The 21,056-nt window shown below is 44.3% G+C and overlaps 2 protein-coding genes across 9 annotated transcripts in view; one reads left to right on the top strand and one right to left on the bottom strand.

Annotated features, from left to right (window-relative positions):
- The window catches only part of cep43 (centrosomal protein 43), a 44,215-nt gene extending 41,436 nt beyond the window's left edge, over nucleotides 1-2,779 (bottom strand). The window contains exon 1 of one of the 6 annotated variants that reach the window (XM_086265304.1): nucleotides 2,685-2,779. Coding sequence is in view for 5 of the 6 variants with exons in the window: in XM_086265306.1 (XP_086121432.1) it covers nucleotides 480-563 (84 nt within the window). In the remaining variant the exon portion in view is untranslated. Of the gene's footprint in view, nucleotides 1-479; nucleotides 671-2,684 lie in introns of those variants that run through there. The other 5 variants (XM_086265306.1, XM_086265302.1, XM_086265301.1 and 2 more) reach the window with 5 other exon arrangements.
- On the top strand, nucleotides 670-15,950 carry mboat2b (membrane bound O-acyltransferase domain containing 2b). Of its 3 annotated transcripts, none has more exons than XM_086265299.1 (15): nucleotides 670-766; nucleotides 1,260-1,365; nucleotides 3,655-3,949; nucleotides 5,787-5,932; nucleotides 6,722-6,799; nucleotides 7,231-7,326; nucleotides 7,411-7,466; nucleotides 7,541-7,595; nucleotides 11,560-11,743; nucleotides 11,943-12,135; nucleotides 12,311-12,414; nucleotides 13,584-13,648; nucleotides 13,739-13,871; nucleotides 14,020-14,171; nucleotides 14,428-15,950. In XM_086265299.1, the coding sequence occupies exons 3-15, from the start codon at nucleotides 3,860-3,862 to the stop codon at nucleotides 14,597-14,599; spliced, it is 1,524 nt and encodes a 507-aa protein (XP_086121425.1). In that variant the 5' UTR covers nucleotides 670-766; nucleotides 1,260-1,365; nucleotides 3,655-3,859; the 3' UTR covers nucleotides 14,600-15,950. The 3 variants fall into 3 exon arrangements, with proteins under 3 accessions (XP_086121425.1, XP_086121424.1, XP_086121426.1); XM_086265298.1 differs by having other exon boundaries at nucleotides 3,651-3,949; XM_086265300.1 differs by lacking the exons at nucleotides 670-766; nucleotides 1,260-1,365; nucleotides 3,655-3,949 and adding an exon at nucleotides 4,704-5,696.
- The last annotated feature ends 5,106 nt before the right edge of the window (nucleotides 15,951-21,056 follow it).

The following is a 21,056-nucleotide window of genomic DNA, read 5'->3' as shown; positions in this document are numbered from 1 at the left end:
CAAACTGATCAGATATCAGTCACAAACTGATCAGATATCAATAAGAGTGGTTTCAGGTTTGGAGGTAAGTCTTTCTCAGCACCTGACGCTGTCGAGTCACATGACAAAAACAGGGCGTGAAAGGAAATAAAAAAGGAAAACTATTTCTATTTGTTCTGTGAGGTTTCTTCTTCCTGGCTGTGAGCTTTGAGGTTCTATGCTGAGCCGCAGTTACACGTTATTAGTAATAAAATGTCTCATCTACTCTCACGGATGTTTAAACCGGTTTCAAAGGTTAGATCCTGCTTGATCGACAACAGCAGCAACAGAGCTCACACAGCTGCTGAACCTCTACACTCAGTCAGAACTTCATCTCTCCTCTCAGGTTAAATAAAATAAACCTGAAACAGTCTCTGAGCAGCCGGTTAGCAGTCGTTAGCTGCGAGTAGCTGTAGCCTATCCCGCCGTCAGGGCGTCTCACGTTAAACGTGACCTTTCACCTTCAGCTTGTTCAGAGCTCCGCTGTTCTCAAGATTCTGGATCAGCAGGTCCCGCAGTTCCGTGTCGTCCTCGGCTGCTGACATTTTTCTGTCTGAAGCTTAAGGTGCTAACGTAGCTAACTGCTGCTGCCAGGACAACACGCCAAAACAACCTGACGCAACTTCCGCCCTTTATTCTTCTGTTGCTCTTTAGCCGATCTGTACGCAGTTCAGCCTGAATGCCATCTTCTGGCTTGCAGTCGGAACTACAGCTGGATAATTTACCAGTTTAACAAACGGCGTTCACGGTCCGTGAGAGGGATTCAGCCTCACGTTTTTCATGTTATTTCTACTTTTATTATTTTTTACATTTAAGCCTTCAGTGTGGGACGGACAGATTTCGCAGGTCTTTCCTCCCCACTGCTGTCAGACTGTACAACAAAGACTCCAACTGATCAAACACACACATCCACACATGTGCAATAACACTAAGTGCAATTCTCTTTTCTTGCATCGTTGTATTTTTACTCAGTTGTATATAGAATTTGTATTCTATTTTTATCCTATTGTATATTTTATTCTATTTTATTCTACTGTATATAGTATTCTATTCTATTCTGTACAGTTGTGTACTGTATTTATTCTTATTATATTCTAATTTTTGCTACATAACTTTTGCACTGTCCACTTCCTGCTGTGACAAAACAAATTTCACACGTGTGGGACTAATAAAGGTTATTTTATCTTATGATTTCTAAGTTTCTGAGCTAGTTTGTGACCTTGTATTTATTATTTCTCCAGACGGAGTCTGTCTTCACATTAAATTAATAACTGCAATCGTTGCACGTCTGCTACAAAAAGCTTCAGAGGGGCCGAAAAATAAAACAGAAGACTCATAAGATCCCCGGTGAGTAGAAATACTGCACTGTACTGCAGGGCCGTGCAGAGAGGTTTAAAGGGGCGGGTGCTCGAAGTTAAAAGGGGGCACATTGAACCAGGCTGAATAACAACAACACACATTCATCAAGAATCTAATATAGGAAGGGCAGGGCTGTGTTGATCTGAGACTGTAGACATTAAAAAGTCCATAGGAGAGATGGTAGCTGATTAAACAAGTGTCATGAGATAATAACAAAATGCAAAGATTGGTGACAGCGCTTGGAACCATAAGGCAACAAAAAACTGTGAGAAATAATTTAGGCTCTGCCTGTGAATCACTCTTTGCTTCTCTTCTTCCTTCCATCCCATCATTTCATATATCACTCTCCACTTGCTGTCTACCTGAGAACAAGGCACAACTTGCTATTGCAATAAACTATAATCTAATTATCCACACCTAACAACTCTTGCACTTAATCTTTAATAAAATGATGACAGAAAAATGTTATAGCACTGCCTTTAGTAGCCTCACACAGCTCCTGCTGTTTCCTCCTCATGTCCTTACCAGGCATGTCTGGACAATGTTATATCATGAGTAAATCCATCTAAATAAAACACACACATGCACGCACACACAGTGACATTTTAGACCTTCTTCAGAATACTGTATATACTATGGGCATCATGGTGCTGATCCAGAATCCTTACATTATTATTTATTACTAGAGCTACAATAATAAAGCAATGAGGAGGGGGAAGTAATAAATATGAAATAATGTATTTATGATGATTCCATTTGTTTCACTATCCACTCTGTGCAGGGGCAAAGCTTATTACATTTTTAAACTGTAGCGATACAATAATTTTACTGCTGTAAAATCCAAATTTTGTCTTATTTAAAATATAAATCTAATATAATCTGCTTCTTAATGTATGTTCTTTAAAATACAGCGTGTTTTTTAATATATTATAATTATAATAATGCATAATTATGTGGACATGCATACTAGATCGTTTTTTAGTGAAATATAATCCCTCCAGAAAGGCAGGAAAAGCCCTGTAACTTACTTTAAAACTAAATATGTTTCTTAATACTTTAAAACTAAATATGTTCCCTAAAACGGTGACAGAGCTACAGACCCATGACAGCCAGGTAGCCAGCAGCTATGACCAGCACTACTTGTGCAGTTAATAAAAGGACAGGTAATGTTTGTCGCGCTGTTGCACACACAGCACGCTCATTTGTTTCAGTTCGTCAGTTGCCACAAGACAACTTACCAACGTGTACGTAATAAGCTAATACTCCTGTGTGCTACACACTACAGTGTACGCTGTACACCTACTTACTGGTTTTGTCGCATCAGTCTGTGTCTCTGAGTTAACTTGTGTTTCTCCTACAGCTCCGGACCGCTAAAAATACGCGTGCTCTTTGTGAGCTCGTTCCCGGCTCGTAACCAGCGCGTTCTGCCGTCAAGGGCGATCATTGGTTAAATGTGATCATGTGACTGATGCAAGCCAGATCCTTTTATTTAGCAAAACTGTGATTAATAGTTAAATATTATTGTTGAGGGGTACAGACAGGACTCCGCACGCACGCACACATAAATTTTTTTTTTTAAAAGTTGCCTCAACAAAAGGGCACTTTGGGCACCCACCAGGAAAGGGGCGAGTGCTCAAGCCCCTCTAGCCCCCCCCCCCCCCCCCCCCCCCCTCTGCACGTGCCTGCTGTACTGCACAGAATACTGCATGCAAAAGGGTTACCAGAAATGACCAAAAAGCACCAATGAACGCCACAGTAAATCATTCCTACCTGTGGCCATCTCTCCTCCTTCTAATACAATGTAAACACTACAATAGTTACATCCTTTTGGCACACACTCTTTCTTACTCTGTAATGTTTCTGTCAATTTGTTAATATTTATTTATAATCACATATGTCAACCCTGAATATTTATTACTTGGTGACTTGTATTGTATACATTATGCTATTTCTCATATCTTAACATACTGTATTGATAAATAGTCTAGTTTGTTTTTGTTAATGCTACTGTACTGACACAACTGTAACCCATATAATTTCCCTAGGGATTAATAAAGTATTCTGATTCTGATCAAATCAGGAATGGCTCTCATATACAGTAAAACACCTTCAGTCCCTCAATTTTGAGTGCGACCGACAGACTTTTTTTTAATGAATGAATTTATTAATTTATTAGTTATTGATTCCTGTTTTGCCAGTTTTATCCTTGAAGACTTAAACGATTAAAAAAGACTTTGCCTTCAGATGCGGTGAGCTGTGTGTGTGTTCTTTAGCCAGATGCCAACAGATGTTTCTGAGACTGATCTGAAGAGAAAGCAGCAGGAGGAGGAGGCAGACGGAGGGGGAGAGGAGGAGGAGCAGAAAGCAGAGAAGCACGCGCAGACGCACGGGCACGGACCTCCGGTGGATCACGGAGCCTCCGCCGCCTCTGCGCAGCTGCAGCCGGTATCAGAAGCAGTACGGTCGGCCTAACATCGGAACTATGGCCGACGACGGAGCTCCATCCACGGCCTGCACAGGCTCCAGCCTTCTGCAGCCGCTCAGCGAGCTCACCGACCTGCCGCTGGACCAGGTAAGAGCCGCCGGACCTCGGCGGCCGCCGCTCCGGAGGTCCGACACGGGGGTACAAAGAGAGGCGAGGACGGGGAAGGGAGGAGGGCTTTGTCCGTAAAAGTAAAGGGCGGAGGCCTCGTGCAGACTCCTGCAGCTGTGATGGATGAGAGGCTTCATGCTGCTCATTCACGTAAGGAGGAGGAGGAAGGGGATGTAGCTGTGCGGACTGTTCCTATTGTGATGATGATGAAGGGGAAAGGCATGTCGGTGGTGGTGGGGGAAGGGGAGGGGGGGTGATCTCTCACCCGTGATGCTCCTGAGGCTCCACCTTTCCTCTTAGGTTTCGTCTGCGCTGGGGTCAGGTGTGGAGCTTCTCTGACGCAGGTGTGGCTCAGGTGATAACCAGGCACAGCCATGACCTCCACGTCAGCTCCTGATTGGTCATTCCTCAGTCCAGAGCTCAGAGGGGGTGGAGCAGCTACTCATTCAGCAGATGGTAGATCAGAGTGTGGTTGTGTGGACCTTCACCAGGTGATCCTGGTGAGCTGCTGCACACACCTACCCTCTGACTGGCTGACAGCCAGGCCTCTGGAGCCGGTTCAGGTGACCAGCTGCCTCAGTTTACTAGTTTTACAGGGAAGTACTGATGATACCAGTATCTCCTGTGGGCTGATGTCATTGTGTGTGAGTCTTCAGAGAAAAATCCTGTTTCTACACCACACAGCAAGTTTCACGCCTCTGAGTGGAGGCTCTGGTGTCACTTCCCTCCAAGGCAGGAAGTGGGCACTGCCAGAGGTGCTCCGAGAAGGAGGCCGGGGGGTGCGACCCTCACCAAGGTCGCTCCTTCTCAAACAGCACATTTCATCTTCTGCTCGACCGTCTCTGATTTTCATAAATATTTATCGTCCATAGTGTGAACACACGGCCGCTGTAACCTTTAAACAGTTTGTAGATACTCTAACAGTACAACAGAGAGTATTACAGAGAACTGTTTGAAAACTGCTGCATCAGCAAACTTTCAGGCCTTTTTCACACATTCAAACATGAAAATCTCAAACCTGTAAAAGATCAAAGCCAGAGATCTCGCTGCTCCTTATTCCCATCGTCCTGACTCAGATGTGTACTTTGGGACAGGCACAGTAAAACCTGCCTGAGTATCATTTAGGTAGTTTCAAGGCGTCTTGTAACGTCTTATATTTCAGGACACTCTGATAAAAACTTCACACTGTAAGAAAATACCTCGTGACAGTGACTCAGTGATGAGTACTTCGACTTCACAGTGTTGCAAAAAAACACAAGAGAACTTTGAAAGTCAAATTCTGAGTTTTGAAGTACAAAGAGACACAAAGTACTGCAGGTGGTGATATCATTGCTCTGTTTACAAACACTCACAATACCACACACAATACTACAAAAACTGACAGCGCTATTGATACTCTGACATTACTACAGATATTAGTCAGATAGCACTCTGATGTTATTTTCTTAGTATTCTGGTATTAGTCTGTAGTAGACGGTGACTGGACAATAACATGGGTGTTACTGTGCTAATGATGATGAAGATCCTCCTCCTCGCCTTCTTGCAGGAGGAGCTGCTTGGAGAAAAGGGCAGCCATTTTGTGCTTGTGTTGGTTCTGAAAGAGTCATGTGACACCTCTCTCACACCCAGGAGGGGGCGGTGGCGCTCAGGTTTGGTCCCCTCAGCAGGAGGAAGGCAGGATTAGCCAATGAGCATGCAGCACCCCTCTGTGAAGGTGTTAGAGAAGGTGAGGGGTCAGCCTGAGGGAGGCGGAGCAGTCTCTCACCTGGATGTACTGAAGCACCAATGAGGTGCTGTCTGTTTGCTTCACCTGCAGGTGAACTTCGTAGCGTGCCAGCTCTGCGCTCTGATCTCCGCCTTCTGGTTTCGTCTCTTCCTCCATCCCAGTAAGACCAGTCCCATCATCCGGCACGTGGTGGCCACGCTGCTGGGACTCTATTTTGCCATGTTCTGCTTCGGCTGGTAAGACCAACTACGACTCAGGATCAGTAAAACTGAGCTCTCCAAAGTCTGACTTATCCTAAAATTGAACTCTGATAGAGGTCACACGTGCATCGCTCATCTCACCTGTAATGGAAAAATTACACAATAATGATTGTCAGGAGCAGAAAACATCAGATGTGGCTGGACTAAATAAGAATCCGCTGTTAGAGCAGCTTTGCATGACTCGCAGTCATAATAATCCTTCTTTCATTTTCTCGCCGTCTGAAACAACTTTTAGCTCCTCTCCCCCTTTAAGAAAGCTTTCTTCTGATTCGGTCTGTGTGTCAGATGACCCTAAAACAAACTCTCTATGACATCATCCAGATCCCAGAGGGAAAAATGCTGTGACTGACTGAGTGTTGAGGGCAGCCTGAGCGTTGGCTCACAGAGATTACTGTTTGTACACCAAGCTGATTATGTTTAATGTGAGCATCCGTCACAGGAGCAGCAGGGGCAGGGATAGCTCAGTAGGTAGTAGGTAGGTAAAGTGGTCGCCCCATGATCGGAAGGTCGGCGGTTCGAATCCACTTAACGGCTACCCTGAGGTACCCTTGAGCAAGGTACCGTCCCTACACACTGCTCCCCGGGCGCCTGCTTAGTGGGCTGCCCACTGCTTCACTGAGTGAATGGGTCAAATGCAGAGAAAAACAAGTAATTTCCCCATGGGGATCAATAAAGTATCCATTATTATTATTATTATTAGACACATCACGTGTTCTGGTCAGCTGGTGTCTGGAGATGACGCTCTGTGTTCTCCTTGTTTTACAGGTATGCTCTCCACTTCCTGGTTCAGAGCGGACTCACCTACGGCATCATGATCCTCACCGGAGTCGAACACATGCACAAGTGAGCGTCACACACGACATGCATTAAAACGCTGCTAACAAGCCATTAACAAGCTCAGGGTTAATGAGGAAACCTTTTATCACCTTTGATGTCAGGAGAGCAGCTCACAGTCGGACCTCTGTTATTTCCAGCTCTGTGAACATTAGGTCATGCATACTGGCACAAAAGGACTTCCACAGATTCTGATGTTGTAAAAGTAACAATGTGCTCCTTTCAGCCAAACAAACATGACTGCACCAGGTGTTCTGTCCTCAAAAGGATGCAAACTTCAGACTGGTGAAGGTCTTAAACCCGTGGAGCTTCACATGAGCTACAGCCAGAAACCTGAGTGAGCCAGATCATCACAGAGGTCCTCAGACCTCAGTCTGAGGACCTCTGTCAGGACCGCCGACCCCAAGTTGAATAACAGCCTGTTCTCTGTGTTTTTCCAGGTACTGCCTAGTGGTGGCGCTCACATACCTGAGTCTGTGTCAGATCACTCGAGTGTACGTCTTTGACTACGGCATGTACACCGCCGATTTCACAGGGTAACGCCTCCGCTCTGTGGCCCATTCACTCCTAAACGCCTCTCCGTGTCCAGGCTCTAATCTCTGCCTCTGCCCTCTCTCCAGCCCCATGATGGTCATCACTCAGAAGATCACCAGTCTGGCGTTTGAGATCCATGACGGTGAGCTGCACTCTCAGACAGGCTGTTTTCCGTAAATCCTGCAGGTTTTACTGTCCACTCTGTGTTTCTGACAGGAATGGCTCGGAAGGAGGAACATCTGACGGCGGGACAGAAGATTCTGGCAATAAGGTTTGTTCATGGTAGAAACATTATTTACTGGAACAGAAATCACTGTGTTTAGGCAGGAGGGTGGAGCTTAAGACAAAATCCATGCCTCCATGGTAGACACTTGTCAATCAAAGGTATCTCCGCCCTAATACTTCTCCCTAAAAGTAATGCAACTTCCTGCTGTACTTCTGTTCATGCAAAACAGGTTTAGTATGAAAAAATAGCTTCACCTAAACTAAAAACAAAAAATACTCGGCTGAGTCACTTTTACTGGATCAGTCCTTCAAAACTCATGACATAGCGGAACCCTTTGAATGGTCTTCTTCCTGCTCTTAGTAGATCTTTGCATGAACAATCCTCATTCTGTGGCCTTCATTTTTCATCACGTTATCGGCAGTGTTGGAGTTCAAAATTGTTGATTCTGCTCGTCTGGACGTTTCGTCACTCATCCAGGTGACTTCTTCAGTCTCAGCTGACTGCATGTTTCCTCAACCTTACAAACAGTACATTTACACAATAACTGAAATTAGCCACTAAATGAACAATCAGCTGTGAGGTCAGTTCCTTGATCAGGTGAGAAGGTGAGAGATGTCATTATGGAGGCAGATGAAACAATGGTCTCATACAATGTTACATTTCTCTTCACTTGTGTTCCAGTCACTGAAGCGTTGGAGGTAGTTCGTAAGACATTACAGGATGACCCCAACCTTAGCAACAGGACCACTCTCAGCATTGACCAAGTGTGTTTACTTTTGGAACTGTGTCTTAATTCCACCTATTTCGCATACAAGGGTCAGTACTACAGTCAGAAACATGGGTGTGCCATGATTTCCCCAGTTTCACCCACTGTGGCCAACGTGTACATGGAAGAAGTGGGAATGAGGGCTCTTTTATCCTACTATGGAACATCACCAAGTCATTGGTTCAGGTATGTGGATGAAACCTGGGTGAAAATCAAATCTCAGCACGGGACGTACCACAATTCATGGATCACATTAACTCGATGGACCAACACATCAAATTCACAAGGGAGGAAGAGCTGCCATGATTAGTCGACTAGTCACGATTACGTCGACTATCAAAATCGTTGCCAAGTAATTTAATAGTCGATGCATCAATTTAAGCTTTTTAAGATCCTGCAAGACACAGGAATAAGCAGTAGGATTTAAGAGTGTAATAACGGACTGAAACAGAAGATGGCAGCAATGCATCTACAAGGATGCCAGCTGCCGTTAAACGCCAAAGAAGAAGAAGAAGCAGTCTCCGGTATCATAGCTGTGTCCAGATTCAGGGACTGCATATCTTCGGAAGCCACATTTGTAGGCAGATTATGTGACAGCGATGCAACGAAGGCTGTCACAATTTGAAGACTCCTCCAAATGCGACCTTAAGCACTTTGGCAAAATTACGTTCATCTGTTTTATAATGTCTAATAAGCCTCATAATAAGCACAGTCACTACATGACTGAAACACAAGCTTAATCTCTCTATCAATAAAAATAGTATACACGTATGCTTGAATAAAAACAAACAGGTGATATAGAACACTTTTATTTTTATTTTAGCATACACTCAAAAATTACAATAGACAGCTGCACTTTTGTAGGCCGAGTACGTAAAGGTGACGCGACAAAGGCTGTCCCAATTCAAAGACTCCTCCAAATGCGGTTGACAAATGCGTCCTGCTTTTCCCCAGATTTGAAGGATGGGTCAGGTGTATCCTTCGTAGCCCAACCTATCTCAGAATTCACAGTGTGGCCCAGCCAATTTCCAGTTTCCAACAATGGTGGCAGCTACTTAGTTTTAATATCACTCTTATTGCTCCTTCTGGGTCACAAAATAAACTTTTAAGATCAAGTCTGGACTTAAAGAAGTCCAGACGCTTTTCTTTGCAAGCTCCTTTGACTACGATGACCTGGATGATTGATTAGAGGATTAGAGGATCATCAGGGGGTCCTTTTGTCCCTCTGTGGGGGGTCACTCCCACTAGGTTTATATCTGGGACTCTCCACCATTTGACCTTAGAACTGAAGAAGCTTCTCGGATGAGAGGTGAAACGTCTTCAAGTAACTTAAAGAAGTCCAGACGCTTTTCTTTGCAAGCTCCTTTGACGACAATTTGCATATTAATGATCATAAACCAACCTCACAGCAAATTGTTCAATCAGTGGGCTGGTTTCAATTATTGCGCAAATCTACTGTTTATAAGATTAGGGAAACCTGCAGTCAACTGAGATTGAAGAAGTCGCTTGGATAAATGACGAAATGTTTCCCCCACTAAAAACGTTACATCCAGATGAACAGAATCACCTTTTGGGATTTACCTCCCTGGGTGATTTAGCATGCATCAAGACAGTGTTAGAGTTGTCACTCAAAAAACTAATCTATTGCACATTACTTGTTACTTATATTAAAAGTAGTGTTGTATGTTACTTAATTACTCACTGAAGAAAGTAATTTCTTACACAACCTGTTACATTACCTCCATGTCACTCCAACCTGAAGCACAGTCTGATAATTATCAATGAACAGTGTACACCTGAAGCTACAGTCGCACACTGACACAGATCTCTGTGCTAATGAGGACACACACACTCTTGAAGTTTGAATAAAAGCAAAGTTAAAACGAGCCAAACAGACTTCAGAGCAGTCGTCATGGTGATTCTGCTTTAGAAACATGAACAGGTAGAACTGCCTTTGTTAACCTATTGAAGTTCAGGGTCTGGCTGCTAGACTGGGGTCTGCATATACTCCACTCTTTCATCACTCTTAGGTTCTTGGCTAGCTTAGCATTAGCATGCTGTCTGTGCAGATGTTAGCTAAATATCAGACATGATAAATGGATATGTACTTTAGAGAGCTTTTCTAACTGAGGTTTTTACTACAAGTCTCACTATGCCAATCACATTAGCTCTTTGTTCTGTGTTCTGGTTCTCCTTTACTGTCTCCCCTTCATTGGCTCCATTAAAAATCCAGAATTTAAATCCTGCTCCTCACATTCAAGGTCTTGAATAATCAGGCCCCATCTTATCTTAACGACCTTATAGTATCATATCGTTAGAGCACTTCACTTTCACACTGCAGGCTTACTTGTTGTTCCTAGAGTATTTAAAAGTAGAATGGGAGGCAGAGCCTTCAGTTTTCAGGCCCCTCTTCTGTGGAACCAGCTTCCAGTTTGGATTCAGGAGACAGACAATATCTCTACTTTTAGGATTAGCCTTCAAACTTTCCTTTTTGCTAAAGCATATAGTTCGGGCTGGATCAGGTGACCCTGAATCCTCCCTTAGTTATGCTGCAATAGGTGAAGGTAGCTGGGGAATTCCCATGATGCACTGGGTGTTTCTTCTTAACTCACGTCACTCATGTGTTCGTACACCTCTCGCATTAAATCATTGGTTCAATAAAAAGAGATTAGTACAAGAAACTGAACATTATTTATTGACATACAGAATTTAATGAAACCATTTTGCATGTACTCTGATGGCCCACCACAGCAGAACAGAATCCCAGCAGTGATAGAAATTAGGGCGTGTGAAAACAGATCTTTCATATACAACTTGTTCATTTATTATTAATCTCTGGCTCTCTTCCACAGTGTGTCTTTTGTCCTGTGTTCCTCCCCTCACCCAAACCAGTCACAGCAGATGGCCGCCCCTCCCTGAGCCTGGTTCTGCTGGAGGTTTCTTCCTGTTAAAATGTAGTTTTTCCTTCCCACTGTCACCAGAGTGCTTTCTCATCGGGGCTCATGTGATTGTTGGGGTTTTCTCTGTTTTCTTTGTATTCTTGTAGGGTCTAAGTTACTGTAAAAAGCACCTTGAGGCAACTGTAGTTGTAATTTGGCGTTGTATAGATAAAACTGAATTGAAAATTGAATAGTTCTCCATGCCTTCTTTCGGAGCACGGCTGTTTCCATAGCATACAACATTCACAGGAGTTGCCAATAGAAAGCATTGTGGTGAAATGGTCTTAACCCTCTATTTATTTAGGAGAATGCCCAGTCTGCTGGAGTACTTCAGCTACAACTGTAACTTCATGGGGATCCTGGCTGGCCCCACCTGCTCCTACAACGACTACATCGGCTTCATCGAGGGAGCCCCTCGACGCTGCAGAGACTACAAGGATGAAAGGAAGTCCAGCAGCAAGCTGAGGCACAGTGAGCCCTCCCCAAACGTAGGTCGCATGACTAAGGTATACCTGTATTTACAGTATGAGCAGTCGCCCCCGCTTGACATTAAACAGAAAGCAGGTTTAAGACATTTACCGTTGAGACGTTTAAACTGAGGAGCGTAATCCATTTCTTCTTTTGTTCATGATTGCTGACTGAATTTAAGACATACTGAACCTGAATGAATACTATGTTTCTCCACAGATGGAGGTCGTACGTAAGGTCACCACCTCCTTCTTCTGCCTGCTGGTGTTTCTGTCAGTGTGTAAGGTTTTCCCAGTGGAGCGAAACATCGACGACAACTTCATTGCCAACACACCTTTCTATGCTCAAGTGGTTTACCTGTACCTGTCCATGCTGACTACCAGACCCAAGTACTACTTCGTCTGGACGCTTGGTGGGTGGCTGAAATCTGCTTTGTGCAAATAAACTTTCATGTGCTGCTTTAGAGAAATTGGATTAAAATCAAAATCTAACCGATCATTTGTGCTGAAATGAAAATGCTGGGTTCACTGTTAGCACAAACACACTGTTCATACCTAAATTTCTGACCAGTCACATCTGTGCTACAGCTGACGCCATCAACAACGCCGCCGGTTTTGGCTTCAATGGTTACGACAGTGACGGCTCTGCTCGCTGGGACCTCATCTCCAATCTGAGGATCCTGAAGATTGAGGTCAGGACCATCACAGACCTGGACAAGTTTACGAGTAGGGATGGGTATCGTTTAGGTTTTATCCGATATCGATGCCAAACCGGTACTTTTGAAATGGTGCCGGTGCTTAAACGGTGCTCAAACCGGTGCTTAAATTTGAATTTGAATTTGAATTTGAATTTGAATTTGAAAGAATGGAGAACACAAAATTGGTCCAAAAACCTCTCATTTTCAGCTGTTTTTTTGTAAAAAGATAACAATGTTAGCCTTTTTTTATGGCATCACTCTTGGCTGGAAGCAGTGCTTAATCAATGGAAAAAACACAAACTTTGTCCAAAAACCTCTCATGTTTAACTGTTTTCCACTTTTTCTTTGGTCATTTTAGCCTTTTTGGCCAGGGTGAAGGGAGAATCTGCCATCAAACAAGAAGACAGCCGCATGTAGCTATGATGATGTTTGCTAGTTCACCTTACATGCATTAATTTGATAACGCTGTTAGCCTACTCAGCGTAAATTACACACAGACAACATTAAGCTACTCACGCAGAGAAGAACGGCTGCTGCTGCCATCATCATCCGTCATCATTTCTGCTACACTGGCAGGGCTAGGGGCCAGGACTCTATTCTTCGGGTTCTTGGGGGATGTTGCTAACTCAGGGTCCGATAACAGGCACCACACCCGCAGTAGATGTGCACAGTGTGAGGTCTCACAGCAAGCTATCAAATACGGCGCATTTCTCGGCTTTTAAAAAAAAAACGCTATGCGTCGCCAGGTGTTTCATCGGATTCGAGGTGTTACCTCCTTTGCACAGTATCACAGTATCAGCTTAAAGCACTTGTTGCAGGCTGCTGAGTTTGCATCTTTTGCTGTGAAGTACAGCCAGACTTTTGACCGCTTTGCCTTGGTCATTTTTAATCTGTAGCTCTGCTCTAAAAGAACGTACGTACCTGGACCCGCCTACTATCCTCGGAAACGTAAAATGATTGGCTAGAATCTAAAGTGTATCACAGCTCAGGAAAAAAAAGCACCGAAATAAAGCACCGAAATGTGCACTGCTTTTCGGTCTGGTTACTACCGTTTATGTCAGAACCGGTGCCATAATGGCACCGGATACCGGTACCCATCCCTATTTACGAGTCACTAAAATGGTTTGATAACATCAGTCTAATGGATCTCTGTCTGCTTCCAGTTTGCCACCAGCTTCAAAGTTTTCCTGGACAACTGGAACATTCAGACAGCACACTGGCTCAAAAGGTCACACTCAGTTACCTGATCTGGAATCTGTACCTGGCATGTGTAAAAATGACTGTTTGTGACCTCTGACCCCTTATCTCTGATTGACAGGGTGTGTTATGAGCGATGTCCCTACCATCCGACAGCAGCCACCTTCATCCTGTCAGCCATGTGGCACGGAGCCTATCCAGGATATTACCTCACCTTCCTCACAGGGATCGTCATCACGCTGGCAGCCAGAGCGGTGAGCCGCTGTTAGCTATTAGCCGCTAGCTGTTAGCCATTATCATTTAGCAGTTAGCTGTTATCTGTTAACTGATGTTGCTGCTAAGCCTTTGAAATGAGACCTGTGTCCATTTTAGCAGTCATCCATGTTAACTTCTCATCCTCAGGTCAGACACAACGTTCGACCATACTTCCTGCACTCCTCTGTACACAAACTGGTCTATGATGTCATCACGTGGGCAGCCACTCAGATTGCCATCTGCTACACGGTGATACCTTTTGTCTTGCTGTCTGTGGGTCCATCCATGAAGTTCTACAGGTCAGTAAGTCAGAAAGGGTTGACCAAAGTTTAATCAAGATTCAATCCAGGTTTAATGCATGTTTAACACAGCTTTAACCCAGGTTTAAATCAGGTTTTACCAAGGTTTAATATAAGTTATTCCAGGTTTAACCCAGATATATTTCAGGTTTACTGCTGGTGCAGCCCAGGTTTAAACCTTGTTTAACCCAGGTTTAATTCATGTGTAACTTTGACTGCTCATAGCAGCATTTCTGAATTTTCATCTTCTCTGCAGTTCCTGGTACTTTAGCCTCCACATCGGCTGCATTCTGGTCGCATTCGTGCTGCCCGTCAAACGGAGGAATCTCCCTCTCAAAGACCAGCAGAAGAGCCCAGTGCAGGAATCGCTTCAGCGCCACCTAGAGGCTACAGACAGGACCTGCAGCCAGAAGGCGAAAACCACATGAGACAGAGGACAGAGAGCGATGATGTGACATCATGCATTACATGGACGTGTACAGAAAGTGGGCAGATGGAGCTTCCTGCTGGCTGGGTACAGAAACATGATGACGATTACTTGGAGTCATAGGGAGGGGTATGGAAACAGGCCCCGTGTTGTCTTCAAAAGGATTCGTGACTGCTCAGATTCAGACAGATGTGTGGTGATGGAGGATTCATGTGTATAAATACATACAGTGTAAGTTGACATGGAGCTGCTGTGTGGGAAGCTGAGCTGCCCCAAACTCTCATGATCACCTGTGTAGTGTTTCTTTGTGGTTAAACACCTGCTGACTGTTCATCTGCAAGGAAGAAGAACAAAGGAAGGACGGGAAGAGTGGCTGGATGAGTGAAGCATGCACAAATGGAAGTCAGGCAGGTTAAACCACAGCATGACAGTGTTCACAGGGGCCGATAAAGGTCCACTCAGCAGTCTTACCCGTTTGGGTTTTTGCAGGTGTTACCTGGAGAGGGTGGCATCACGTTTACATTAGCAGATGTCTGAATCAGGTGATTTATGTCATTTCATTCCAAGCAGTCAGGTGTTTGCAGATTTAGCTCGAAGATTAAATGAACTGAAAGATCAGTAAGGGTCATATGATCATCTTTCACGTTAAAGGAGAACCATTGAGCTAACCTGCAGCTCTACTCAGCTGTATTACCCTCCAATGATTCAAAAATAATAAAATAAAAAAAACAACAACTTTACTTTATTTAACTCTGGCTTCTCAGCTCAATAAACTCTTTTAGCTCCTCTCTCTTTAAAGTCATCCTTCTTTAAAATCCCACTTCCTTCTGATTGGCCAGCTTCTGAAAACCCACTGAGGGGCAGCACTCTGTACCTGTGAGCTGTGCTGCCCACAGGAGATGACCACATAAAGAAATCTAATGTAATGACAAAAATATAGAACAGCGTTGAAGCTGAGTGCTAAGAGCAGGCTTGAGACTAGATTACTTTACGTTGGGTTACTTTAGATTACTCTGGATTACGTTCACATGCTAGTGTTATTACTTTGACCTTGGGCCATGTTTCGTATGAACACATGCTAATATTATGTAAGAAAATAAAGAAAGTGCTTCGGGTTGGGTTCATCGTGGTTCTGTAGTCTGGTCTTCGGATCTAGGAGGACGTTCCGACAGGAAGTGCTATGCGTTTACTGCTGTGTGTTTTTGTAAACTGAGGAAAACACATTTCTGTTTCCTGTTGCCATATTTGTATCGTCAGTGTTGTTCCTGGTGGAGATGTTCTGGGACACAGACACCTCTCTGTGGGCTTCATGGTTTTGTAAATGTGAATTAAAGCTGATTTTTGACACCTGACCAAGTGAACATGTGTGATTGTTGCTGGGATGGGTGGAAGTTTGAGTCTGCACTTTAAACTTTGGCAGGCTGATAGGAATCAAACTAGAGAACAACTCTGTTAATAATTCCTCAAATATCAGGTCATAAAGTCGCTGGGTGATGTTTGTGGTTCAGAGATTTCACCAGCACAGCATTAAACCCCCAAACATGCACGCACAAACACTTTATTTAAAGCTATCACTCAGTGGATTTCTATCAAATACACCAGATGTTCTGCTATCCTCACACACTCCGGCCTTTCAGCCTGAGCTTGCATTTTCCTGCTTCTTCCTTAATTCTGAGTTAACCAAATGTTCCACTGCACTAACTTTGGCTTTTGTACAGGGGTGCAGTCTGTTACAGTATGTATAACCTCAGTAAGTATCTGGGTGCTTTACATAGTACAGTCATGACTGAAGGACAAACAGTCATAATAATGAATTGCACAGCCTGACATGCTCAAAATGTTAAACACTGAGATAAATGTGATTATGAGGCAAAGGTAAGGTTTATAGTGAGGCTGGACTCTGAGGAAGGAGAGAAGGACTTGTAGAGGCAGAGAGACCGAGCTGAAAAGGATGTGCAGCAGGTGAGAGTGACTCCCTCCCATGTGAAGGAGTTACTAACTATCCTCGACCAGCTTATAAAAGATGTGAGAACATCTTATTTTGCTGATTTGATTAACGACAAACACAATCCAAGGTTATTGTTTGACGCCATCAGCAGACTCGTCAGTCTGCTGTTCACGTCCTGTTCTTTGACTTTAAACCAGTTTCCTCAACAGATCTTCTCAATATAGTCTCACACATGGACGCTGTCATCCTGCCCAGCGGTCATTATCCCTCCTAAATTCATCAAAGGCGTTATGCCTCATCTCCCTCAGATTCTTTCTATTATGAATCAATCCTTTTTATCTGGCTGCCTTCCAGATTACAGCTAGCATCTTTGCTCTGCTGTAAAACCCTACTTAGATCCCACTGTTTCAGATACTCACAGGACAATTTCCAAACTCACATTTATTTCTGAAATCCTTGAGAAAGTCTGTCAGGTCGTTTATCGTTTAAATTCCAGTCCGGTTAGAGATAAACCCACAGCACTGAACCAGCTTTATTGACTAAGGGTATTCTAATACAATCAGATAAAGCTGAGCTTTCTATTTTAGTCCCGCTCGACTTATCTGATCCCCTGCTGATCTCAGTAGGCGCCCCCATTCCCTGGGCCTGGACCCCCACCAAGGGCAGGGGGTCCAGGCCCATCCAGACCGGGACCCACAGCAGTAGCACCACCAAGCCCCACAGAGCCCAGGGCTCTACTCCCACCCCATCATCCAATTATCTTCCGGACTACATACAGTGGGGCAAAAAAGTATTTAGTCAGCCACCGATTGTGCAAGTTCCCCCACTTTAAATGATGACAGAGGTCAGTAATTTGCACCAGAGGTACACTTCAACTGTGAGAGACAGAATGTGAAAAAAAAATCCATGAATCCACATGGTAGGATTTGTAAAGAATTTATTCGTAAATCAGGGTGGAAAATAAGTATTTGGTCACCTCAAACAAGGAAAATCTTTGGCTCTCACAGACCTGTAACGTCTTCTGTAAGAAGCTTTTCTGTCCCCCACTCGTTACCTGTATGAATGGCACCTGTTTGAACTCATCATCTGTATAAAAGACACCTGTCCACAGCCTCAAACAGTCAGACTCCAAACTCCGCCATGGCCAAGACCAAAGAGCTTTCGAAGGACACCAGGAAAAGTATTGTAGACCTGCACCAGACTGGGAAGAGTGAATCTACAATAGGCAAGCAGCTTGGTGTGAAAAAATCAACTGTGGGAGCAATCATCAGAAAATGGAAGACATACAAGACCACTGATAATCTCCCTCGATCTGGGGCTCCACGCAAGATCTCATCCCGTGGGGTCAAAATGATCATGAGAACGGTGAGCAAAGATCCCAGAACCACACGGGGGGACCTGGCGAATGACCTGCAGAGAGCTGGGACCAAAGTAACAAAGGTCACCATCAGTAACACACTACAACGGCAGGGAATCAAATCCCGCAGTGCCAGACGTGTTCCGCTGCTGAAGCCAGTGCATGTCCAGGCCCGTCTGAAGTTTGCCAGAGAGCACATGGATGATACAGCAGAGGATTGGGAGAATGTCATGTGGTCAGATGAAACCAAAGTAGAACTTTTTGGTATAAACTCAACTCGTCGTGTTTGGAGGAAGAAGAATACTGAGTTGCATCCCAAGAACACCATACCTACTGTGAAGCATGGGGGTGGAAACATCATGCTATTGGGCTGTTTTTCTGCCAAGGGGACAGGACGACTGATCCGTGTCAAGGACAGAATGAATGGGGCCATGTATCGTGAGATTTTGAGCCAAAACCTCCTTCCATCAGTGGGAACTTTGAAGATGAAACGAGGCTGGGTCTTCCAACATGACAATGATCCAAAACACACCGCCCGGGCAACAAAGGAGTGGCTCCGTAAGAAGCATTTGAAAGTCCTGGAGTGGCCCAGCCAGTCTCCAGACCTCAACCCCATAGAAAATCTGTGGCGGGAGTTGAAAGTCCGTGTTGCTCGGCGACAGCCCCAAAACATCACTGCTCTCGAGAAGATCTGCATGGAGGAATGGGCCAAAATACCAGCTACTGTGTGTGCAAACCTGGTAAAGACCTATAGTAAACGTTTGACCTCTGTTATTGCCAACAAAGGTTATGTTACAAAGTATTGAGTTGTATTTTTGTTATTGACCAAATACTTATTTTCCACCCTGATTTACAAATAAATTCTTTACAAATCCTACCATGTGGATTCATGGATTTTTTTTTTTTCACATTCTGTCTCTCACAGTTGAAGTGTACCTCTGGTGCAAATTACTGACCTCTGTCATCATTTTAGGTGGGGGAACTTGCACAATCGGTGGCTGACTAAATACTTTTTTGCCCCACTGTAAGACAATAGACACCTAGGTTGAGTTCATTCTCCACCTCTCCTATATCTCTCCCTCACCTGCAGAGTGAACTCCTGAAGAACAGAGACCTGCAAGGATGTAACAACCTCCCCGCCATTTGAAGGGACCCTCAGTTCTGCAAATGCACCAGAGGCCCCCCATGCCAGGGCTGGGCCCCCATGCACACACCCATCCACAACCTCGGTGACACACCACCATCAGGACCCAAGCCCCTGAGGCCCAGCCAGAGCCCCAAGCCCCCAAACCTGACTACCAGTCCAGTAACCCATGTCCGCCAGCACAGACTCTCCCCAAGCTCTGCTGCAGTGTAAGTTCTCATCACTCGTATGTAGAGTCCCACAGGGCTCAGTCCCTGGACCAGTTCTGTTTTCTTTACATACATTACCCCTGGGTCACCTGTCTAATGGTTTTAATGGAATCTCCTACCACAGCTATACAGATGACACACAGCTATACTTTTCTGTAAAGCCCAGCAACCTCGACAGCGTCTCCTGACTCAACAAATGCTTCTTTGCCATTACTGAGTGTATATATTCAAATTTCCTCCATCTCAGTTCCAGTAAAACTGAGGTTCTAGTGCTCGGCCCAGACAGCTTCTCTAAGGAGGTTAGCCATTGCTTTGCCCCCTTGCCAATAACATGAAATCATATGCTAAAAACTTTGGAATCATCTTTGACTAACTTTTACTCTCACACCTCAGAGCTCATCCAGTCTTTTTTCCTTCACCTCAGAAATATTGAAAAAATTGCACCTTTACTGTCATTCAATCATCTGGAAGCTGTAGTTCACACTTTTCTCTCACCTTGATCATTTTTGATCGAAATATCTGTAGAAGCTGGCGAAGGCATGCCTTCACCAGCTTCTACAGATATTTCAGAATTCATGTTGCACAATTCATATTAATTTAAAATCTACTTTAAAATTCTGTTACCAACATATAAATGTCAACACGGACTCGCCCCTGCTTATCCAGCAGTCTCTGAAACCTTGTCACGGCAGCTGGCCTCTGACCCTCTAACCAGGGTCTCTTAACTGATTTTAAAACCAGAGAAGATTGTGCTTTTGTGGTTTTTGCAATCAGGATCACTGTTTTTCATTTTCTTTATACGCCTGCTAAAAACTCATTTTTATAGGTTAGCTGTGCCTTAATCTTTTCCACTTAATTTTCACCCATAGTTTGCAACCCTGCATAAATGCATGTGTGTATGTTGAAATATGTATATTTATCTTTAATGTGTGGCATTTACTGAAACTGTGAAGCACTCTGCAACTCTGTGTTTTGAAAAGTGCTACACAAATGCAACAGTTAACAGACTGGTGTAGAGTCAACTGTCTTTGAACGTGGACAAAACAAAAGAGATGATTGTCGACTTCAAGAGAGCACGGAGAGATCACTGTCCACTGAACATCGATGGATCCTCTGTGGAGGTCGTCAAGAGCACCAAATTCCTTGGCGTTCACCTGGTGGAAAACCTCTCCTGGTCCCTCAACACCAGCTCCATAACTAAAAAAGCCCAGCAGCATCTCTAATTCCTGCAGAAACTGAGAAAAGCCCATCTCCCACCATCCATTCTCACCACTTTCTACAGAGGGACTATCAAGAGCATCCTGAGCAGCTGCATCACTGTTTGGTACGGTAACTGCACCGTATTGGATTGCAATATCCTACAATGGATCGTGAGAACAGCTGAGAAGATCATTGGAGCCTCTCTTCCCTCCATCACAGACACCTATCGCACCCACTGCATCAGCAAAACCATCAGCATTGTGGAGGAACCTACACACCCCTCACACACACTCTTCACCCTGCTGCCTTCTGGCAAGAGGTACCAGAGCATTCGGGCCTTCACTGCCAGACTTTGAAACAGTTTCTTCCCCCAAGCCGTCAGACTCCTGAACACTCAGTGACTGGACTGACACACACAGGTATACCTTCATACATCAAGTTACTTTTGCAAAATGCTCAGTCATTTTGCACAACCCACTGTCATTGTTTTGCTTTTCTACTGTGCTGTCTTGTGTCTGTATTGCTGTGCTTTGTCTGGTGTTGCACTGTTTTTGTTTTATTCTTTTATTCTTTTGCAATTGTTCTGCAATTTTTGCACAC

The sequence above is a fragment of the Aulonocara sp. 'chitande type north' Nkhata Bay genome, linkage group LG15 (genome assembly GCF_057382095.1).
Source record: "Aulonocara sp. 'chitande type north' Nkhata Bay isolate Kocher_YH1m ecotype deep benthic linkage group LG15, A_spYH_male_GT1.1, whole genome shotgun sequence".
Classification (NCBI taxonomy): domain Eukaryota; kingdom Metazoa; phylum Chordata; class Actinopteri; order Cichliformes; family Cichlidae; genus Aulonocara; species Aulonocara sp. 'chitande type north' Nkhata Bay.
Note: the sequence above shows the minus strand (reverse complement) of the source record. Positions and strands in the feature narration are given on the sequence as shown.